Source organism: Rattus norvegicus, chromosome X (genome assembly GCF_036323735.1).
Source record: "Rattus norvegicus strain BN/NHsdMcwi chromosome X, GRCr8, whole genome shotgun sequence".
NCBI lineage: Eukaryota > Metazoa > Chordata > Mammalia > Rodentia > Muridae > Rattus > Rattus norvegicus.
In genome coordinates this window covers 145,643,687-145,652,381 of record NC_086039.1, presented here as the reverse complement: position 1 = coordinate 145,652,381, position 8,695 = coordinate 145,643,687, and the positions used below count along the sequence as shown (strand labels likewise).

The window sequence follows — 8,695 nt, the reverse complement described above, 5'->3', positions numbered from 1 at the left end:
AACTCATTTTCCCCTGATAGATAATCTGGGGAGTAAGTATGCTATGCTTATCTAATAAAATTAAAAAATCCCAGAGGAAGAAAGTAATCTATCTCTTTCTTCCCTTTTTCTGTCCATTTTGTGAGTATATACTTTTTATAGTAACTTCACAGCCATCAGATCCTTGATCTTATGGAACTCCCCAAGTTAGAGGAAAGAATGATGCACTGATAATTTGTACTGAGACTGAACGTATACATCTCTTTCTTCCTAGGAAATCCGTGGACCCAAATGTCCAACCCAAATGTATATAATATTTAGGTTTTTTTGTTGTTGTTCATTTGTTTTAATTTTTAAACCAAGCCTATGACTTTTAATACTATTTATGGCTTTAACTTATACCCCAAAATATTTAATTTCCCAAAGTTCCAAAATCATACCATTCTGCCTCTCAAATAGCTGCACATAACTTCTGATAACTAGACGCCCACCTCCTCAATTGTTCCTTCTTTTCACTTGCTCTTTCTGTCTTGACACATATTTAACCATGTTCCTTGTATGATAGCTATTCCCAGATTCTGTGATTCCTTCTGCAAGGAAATGCCTTACTTTTCTATGTACCCACCCCACCCCAATATTGTAATGGTTTTTAAACAGAAAAGATTTGATGAATGAATGAGTAAGTGAGCAGTCTTTATTAAGAATTATTTTCATATCCTATTTTCTTACGTAAGTCTGGAAAACAGATGCAAAGTACATTTTAATTTTACAGAATAGACTAAAACAATTAAAGCAATCAAAAGTTAACATTATATAATTTCCACCATTATTTTAAACAAACAGTAATAATTTTGTTATCAGTTTCAATCACAGATTTGAGAGGTAATACACTTTCCCTTGAGATGAGCAACATTTAACATTAAGCCAAAATGAAAATAGTTAAGAAAACCTCAATTAGTAGAGTGACACTGCTCTACTGACCCTGTTTGATTTTGACTTACTTAAAATTTTGACTGCTCTTTTCAAAATTAGAGTGAATCCATAGCAAAATGGGATTCCTCACACTGGGTAAGAGAAACCAGTGATCAGCGCTCTACAAACCACATATTTGGGCTTCTATTTGCAGAGTTATTTAAGGCCCAGGCCCTTTCTTCCTCATCTCTCAAAGCCTCTTCATACCAGACTGAGAAATCAGATGGGTCACACCCATTCATCTTTGCCAAGAATTCCAAAACTTTCATCTTGGTAGTTTCAGCATACGCTCTTGGACCCCACAGGAACTCAAAGCATGGAGGCTGGGTATTAGGCACCTCCCGATATTCCAGGTAATTTTGCTGCACTAGATGTGTGGTGAGGAACTCCCTAGGATCCCCACAAATGAAGTGCTCTTCTCCATCATACACTCCTACCAGTTTCAAGAACTCCCAAATTCTTTCTTCAGAAGCACAGTTCCCTTCTATGAATATTACACCCAGAATAACTATCAGGAAAGCATTTCTAGGCAGCCTATCAGTGTCACCCAGCACATCTTCATAGGTTAGGTTCAGTGAGTTGACAAAAACATAAGCACTGCTTAGGAGATCACTTTCCTTTATATCAATCCCAAAGGTCATCTCCAAGCATTTAGAAGCTTCAGTGAAAATGACAGGAAAATGGTTCTCATACTCTTTAGTGACAACCTCATGGATTTCACTTAATGTAATGGGTTCCTTCATTCTATACTTGTAAATGAAAAGGAACACCAAATCAGTAGCCTTTTCTTGTATTATAGTATCGAGCAAGGAGCCAGGGTCTTCTGGAGACGAGATGACACCTGAACTCTCTTCCTCGGAGTCAACTCCTTCATCTAAATTTCCCCCCAAAGTAGGTGAGGGAAAGAAGCTGTGAGCATTCTGAAAAATGCCCAGCATCCCGACAGCAAAGCCCTCATTCTCCACTAGGTTGCTCTGAAACAGAGAAAAGAGGGAAGAGGAGGAGGAAGAAGAAGAAGAAGAGGAGAAGGAGGAGCAGGAGGAGGAGGAGGAAGGAGATGGAGGTGAGAAAGTAGCTAAAGAGACATTAGAAGATGACAAAAAGATGGAAGTTAAGTCTTCTTCTCCAGTCTCATCTTCTTCCTCATTCACTTGGTCATCAGACTCTTCCTTTTCCTCTTCTTTCTCCTCTTCTTCCTCTTCTTCCTTCTCATTGTTATCGTCCTCATTTTCCTGTTCATTGGTATTTTCTTCCTCTTCCTGTTGGACCTCCTCGTCTCCCTCTCTCTCTTCTTCCTCAGGTGTGGGAACTACTGGGAACATCACCTCATCCGTTTCAGTTGGATTCTGGAGGTTTACACCTTCTTCCAGGCTGAGGCGTGGGTGCTTTCCGTAGCGAGACATTATTTTGCTTTCTGGAGCAGAAGACAAAAATATAAAAAAGACTGACAGTGATGAGATTCCACAGATGAGGGGAAGGAACAAAACAGCAGAGTGAGCACCCTCAAAGGCCAATATCTACTCTGAAATCTCAGACAAAAGGCAACTTACCGATTTTCTCCAGGTGATATGGAATAGCCTCAGAGTTCTCCAACCTTTCTATGTGGCTTGTACTTTAGGATCCTAAAGAAAAACATGATAAATGTTTTTAGGATTCAGCCAGATGGTTGAGTCTGGCTTCAGGAAGTGTACTAGACAATGTGGGACCAATTGCCGTGGAGTCCCTGTGTTCTACAGCATAATATAGTGTATTTTCAGGCGTGTACCACACTTAAGACTCTTATAGAGTGAAAGGCCCCCTCTGTGCTTGCACTTCAGGGAGTGATAGATTATACCCATCTGACAGACTGGCACCACATTTGCAAGACAAATCTAAATATTCCTGACACAATGAAGCAAACATACATAATTTCCAAAAATATCAGGTTAAACTGAAAGGTAGGAAGTGCCAGCCTAATTTCAGGGATCACAGCTATCCTAGGCTAATGGCGCTTTCATTGCTTTTTTAATTAATTAATTAATTTATTTATTCATAACCTTTAAATAAAGATCTCAGTCCCTCCTCCTCCTGGTCCCCTTCCTCACACAGTGTGTACCTTCCCCTATGCCCCTCTCCCTTTCTCCTCTTTATATGTTCATATTTCTTGCTCTGTTGCTCTTGGTCTGCTCCCTCAACAAATATAGGGCAAGAAGCACATTTAACCATGTACACAGTTCCTCCAAGTGATAAAAACAGGCCATAGTTGAGCTTAGCATGCCTTCTGCCCTTAAAAGGAGAATGGAGACTGTGTCCTCATTCCTGATTCAGAATTCTTACCTGATGAACTCCAGGCAGATTTTTCCCTCTGGTCATCTGCTATTCCTTTTTCCCAGACAGCTTTCTCTTCTGACGAAGATGTTTACTTTCTGAAAATACAGACAACAATGAGGAAGTTAAGATATGGATTAAGATTTACCCAAAGAACTACAAGTCTTCTCTACTATAATAGAATTGAAGTAAGGTATCCCAAATTCTCCAGACAGTTGCCCTTGGATGTCCCAGGTAATTTGGTACTGTTACATATCCTTGAGGTAATGAAACTCTTAAGAGGGTGCTTGACTACACTGTGTAAAGGAGGAATTCCAACGTTAGGAAATAAACATAAACATGCCCTCAGAGAGGACTGAGAACATTTGTTAGGATCATTTTCATCCCCCACAGATGTAACGGAACTGATTTATCCTTCTGTCTAGCTGCCTGTGGGCGCCCCAGACAGAGAGAGGGGTTTACTACTTCAATGATTCCTATTTGGGAAGACTTTTGGGAAGAGACTAGAATGTGATTAGCAGCAGAAGAGTGCCAAGTTCATATAGTATCAATGAAAGGACTCTATGTCAGAATTTTCTTAGTTCTCTAAAACTGGGGCAGTCTCTTAGATATTTTCCAAGGTAGAAAATCCTTCCCATATTTTTGAAATACAGTCATCTTCCAATAGAACAGATCTATCTTAGAATCTCAACATAAAATTATGTTTTAAAGGTGTTGCTGCTCCATGCCTGGTCTCAGTGTACTGGAAATGTTTCCTGAGAAAGAACCAACACTACTAATGTCTGAAGGGTAAAAGGAGAGTCTCACTCCTCCCAAAGGACACATCTCCTCTTCTTTTAGAGTCTTCATAAGTTTCCTTTGTTTTTTCCTTTAATGATCTATAATCAAGTATATTAGCAAACAAAGCTACTTCCCTACTATTTCTATGGGAGAAGGAAAACCTCTGACTTGTTCCTCAGAGTCGTGTACCCCAAGACAGGAACATATAATGCTTTGTGGCCAGTACTCTGTTGAAAATATCCAACTTTCTCACCCTCTCAGCACAGGAAAAGAGAAGTGTACTGTTGATCAGCCTGCTTGAAGTCACACAGTGACAGGTACTAAGGAAGATAGTGATAGACTCTTCATCGTTCCCCAGTCCTCTCAGTCCTCCCTAGAGACTGACCCTGATTTTCTTGATGCATGAATTAAAATGAAAAACCCATGTCAATATCCTATGTTGAGTTCTTACCTCTCTTATTCCCTGACCTTTTCTCCACGGTAGCAAAATGCTTTGTACTGAAACATGGCCTAAGGCCTACTTAAGAAATTGCCTAGATACGCAGCACTGAGGATCCATCCCAAATTCTATAAGGGAGAGAGTGGCAAAACTGCTCTCTTAAGGTCCTATTTTCCAAAGTTCACATTCTTACACATGAAAATTAAAGTCCCACTCTTGCACAAAAGCCTCACCCTCCTCAACTTACAAGACAAATAGTAGAAAAAGTAGAATCCTTGGAATGACTGAAGCTTCCCTGGAATGAATGCTGGTTGAGAAAGTGGGACAGCCTCACTCTACCTATGAGAAGGGAGGAGGCCCCAAATACTCACATTGCTACCTTCATGTTTCCTATAATTAGAACTGCTCCCCTGTACATCAGAGTACAGCCCCCTCCCCTAAATCCTCATCTCCAATGAACTCTGCATGAAAGGTAGAAACAAACAACATGAGCCAATTTGCCTTAGGTATTCCTAGAGCTCCTATGGACATGAGACTGCATGAGCCTTTCTGAGGGAAGAAAAGGCTCCCATTATACTTTAGCATCTTTCCACCCAAGGCTGGGACTATTCCTCTAATGAGCTGAGTTTAGCTCCTCACCCAAAAGCTTTCCAACAATAGAAGGATTCATATACCCCTATTATTTCTGCTGAAGAGCGAGGCTCCCAATTCCCCACCGGTGTCCCTCTAAGGCCCTCTCTTTTATATTCCCTGGGACTTGAACTTATGCCTGCCTGACCCAGTTCTGCCCACTGTCAATGCCTTAATGCTTTCACTATCCCATATGAAAGCTGGAAAGTACATAAAACTTACCCTTTCTGGATCGTATCTAAGATAAATACTGGACAGACCCCTATATGTATGAGTTCAATCCTCCGTCAGTTTATTTCACCCTCACAGCTCTGTCCTCAATATATTCTGAGGTTAGAACTTGTACTCTGATAATTCCAACGCTATCTCACAGGCCTTACCTCTCTTAGACTTCGGACAGAGAGCTCCAGGTAGCAGCCACCAAGCTGGAACAGACTGGAAGCCCCTGGGGCAAAAGTCTGAGCAAGCGAGTTTGGCCACACCTCTTTTTGTAGGGAAAGGTAAAGCCCCTGCTGTTCTTTGAAGCTCCTCCCATCCAAGGATGAGCCTGGTCCTGAACCAGTTTTAGGCTCTTCTCAAAAACCTCAAGTTCCATAATCCTGATACTGAAGCTGTGGAAACAATGTATAGACTTGCAACCTTGCCTAGACATTCCCAGAGCCACAATCTGGTCAAAGAGGACTAAAGCCTATTATTTCTATAAGGGTGGGAAAGCTCGCATCTGTCTTTCAAGGTCCTCCCATCCAGATTAGGGCTTTCCTGAGTTCTGCCTTGTCCCACAAGCCTCAGATCCCACAGATTCATGACATTGAGTTTATGGAAACAATGTTTAGAGCTGCAGCCTTGCCTAGCAATTCCCAGGGCACAACCTAGTTAAGGATCACAGTCATCTATTTGTGTAGTGGTTGGGGCATTTCCTTCCAGGACCCAAACCCTTAAGTCTAGGACTCTCCCAAAATGAATGGGGTTCACTAACCCCCCCAAAAAAAACCTCACCACCCTCAGCCTACCCATTCTGGATGCTTCCTGGTATAAATTCTGGGAAAGGCAAGGCCCAACCTGCTATATACATGGGGGAGTAGGAGATTTCCAAGGCTCCATAAGAATCCTCAATTCATTTTTTAGAAGATCTTTCCTCAATATTTCCCAGTGCTGGAACAGCTTCTTTTGCTGACCTGAAAGTGTCATCTTCCTTGGATTCCCCACATGGAATTCAGGGAAACAAATTCTTTCATCTAAAAGTTAATATTGAACCTCTAGACAAGGGAACTCCTTGAAGACCCAGGAAGAGAGGCCCTAATGTTTATGGGGACAGGGAAAGCTGTTAAGCCTCCACCATGTTTGCCCTAATGTTTACCAACTTGGAAATATACAATCCCAAAACCTCAATTACTACAGACTGTCAATATGGAATCCAAGAAATGACATATTTATCCAGCCTATACTTCACCAGTGATGAGTGCCAGAGTAGAGAGGGTTAGCTCCATTCTTTTTGAAGAGGGGATATCCCACAGTCCTGTCTTGGTGCCTTGATAATCCTCCCTCACTTGAATGTTTGTCTTATCTGGGACTCCTTTCCAGCAGTCCTACCTCCAACCTATCCCCAAATCCTCATCTTTTGTGGAATCTGGTTATGACACTCCTATAAAGATACATTTTGAATTAATAAGACCCTAAGGTAATCTATTAGACAACAGAATCAGGGATCCCACTATTTCTGTGGGGGGAGGGAGGAGAAGGCTTCACTCCAAACTCAGTAGTTTACCCAGAAAGATATGCATCATCATAAAGTGGAGCTCCCTCTACCAAAAAGCCCCACCTCTCCTTGTACTCTAGAAATGAAACATGGGGAAAATGTTTAGAACTATGATGTAGCCTACAGCCCTGGCCTTTAGGTAGTGTATGAGGCACATAAACAATCCACAGATTTGCATTCAGGCAAAGACATTATATTTTCTATAATGTCTGTGGATGAGAGGAATGTTCACAGTTCTCATTCAAGTTCTATCTCTTCAGGCTCAAATCCCTGCTGCCTCCTCCAAAGTCTCAATTCCCTTGGCCTTTCAGGACAGAAAACAGGAAATCATACATTGTTTCTCCTTCTTTCAGTCTGGAAGGGATGGCTTCCTGGGAGAGCAAGGACAGTACACTTCTATATCTGGGTGCAAAGAACACAGCAAATTCTCTCAAGCCTCCTTCAAGACCTTCCAGACAATGCTGGGAAGAAAAAGACTTAGGCAGGAATTAATTGCAGAAAGCAGCAGCAGGACCCTGTTGTGTGTCCTGAAGGAATGCACCTTTGCGATTGAACATTTTTGAAGTGGAGTTTGGGTGCTGTTGCTTTCTCAGGAAAATACAAGAACATTTCCTCACACATGTAAAGTAACATCTTTAGAATGCTCTGTCACTTATCTTATGGCTTTGACCCTGTCCCCATTTTCTAGATGCTTTTCTAGCACACTGGAAAGAAACTCCCTAAAGGGGAGACCCTATCAATCACCTTATCCCAGGAACAAGCCACATACCCAATGAATACTGATGACATTTTTTAAAACTTCCTTCCATTCACTCGGCAGTACAGTTCAGACCTATAGGGCAGCTACTCCATTCTCTCTTTGGAGTGTTGTCTTTGTTTACATTTGCTAAACAAACTTCTATCTAAATGGCCTACATTTATTTTGCCACTGAATTCATTCCTTCAAGAAGACAAGAACCAGGATCTATCTATAAAACCCACAAGATTTTCTCAGTCATTTTCCTTAACATCTTGAGTCCCAAACCCTCTCCAGAAAAGTTGCACTTCCGTCATCTCCAGACACGAAAATTTGGGAAATAAAACAGTGTGAATTGTGGTTAGGAATGGAGATTCCTTCAGAAACTTCCTCTGCTTGTGGGACCAAGACCCTTATCCTCCTATAGAGAAACCCCTCCACCATGGTTTGCTAGAACTCCACACTTGCTAACCCGTGCCCAGCCCCACATCTAAAGGCCTCAAGCCCTCCAGCCTCCAACACAGAACTATAAGAAGCATTGCATTTGATCTTTTCTGTCAAATACTGGATAACAAACCTGGAACTCTTCTCTTTCCCAAATAGATTCCCTTCTGTGAGAGGTCTCTTCATTCTGACCCTACTTCCTGTCATGCCCCAGGAATATTTGGGCAGGCAGTAAAAACAGTTTTCCTTCTTTGTTAAAAAGAAATACTGGCTGGGGAAATAGCTCAGCAATTCAGAGCACAGACTGCTCTTCTAGAAGACCGAAACTGGATTTGCAGCGCCCACAGGGCAATTCGCAACTGTCTGTAACTCCAGCCCTCAGGGATACAAATCCTTGTTTTGTCTTCCATGGCTATAAGATCCCATACACAGTCCATAGATATGCATGAAGGCCAAGCACCCCCACTCATTAAAATAAACCATAACAAACAAGCAAACAAACGAACAAACCAAATCAGAAGGCCTTTCCAGCCAGTAACCCTTCACCTTCTCTCCTTTCCTTGTCTTGCTGATTTTCAAAGCAACCTAAGCAGGAATAGACTGAGTTTGGACCTCACTAAATAAGAAACAGCCAAATCCCTCCATTAGCGAT

The 8,695-nt window shown here is 41.7% G+C and overlaps 1 protein-coding gene across 1 annotated transcript; it reads right to left on the bottom strand.

The window, feature by feature from the left end:
* Positions 1-651: 651 nt before the first annotated feature.
* On the bottom strand, positions 652-5,526 carry Magec2 (MAGE family member C2). The gene is made up of 4 exons (NM_001025713.1): positions 5,488-5,526; positions 3,268-3,356; positions 2,502-2,573; positions 652-2,365 (listed from the first exon to the last, which is right to left on the bottom strand). The coding sequence occupies exon 4, from the start codon at positions 2,352-2,354 to the stop codon at positions 1,065-1,067; it is 1,290 nt and encodes a 429-aa protein (NP_001020884.1). The 5' UTR covers positions 2,355-2,365; positions 2,502-2,573; positions 3,268-3,356; positions 5,488-5,526; the 3' UTR covers positions 652-1,064.
* Positions 5,527-8,695: the final 3,169 nt, after the last annotated feature.

Bases quoted from the DNA above. Each gene is read 5' to 3' on its own strand.
- Magec2 (NM_001025713.1), bottom strand. From the start codon at position 2,354: ATGTCTCGCTACGGAAAGCACCCACGCCTCAGCCTGGAAGAAGGTGTA.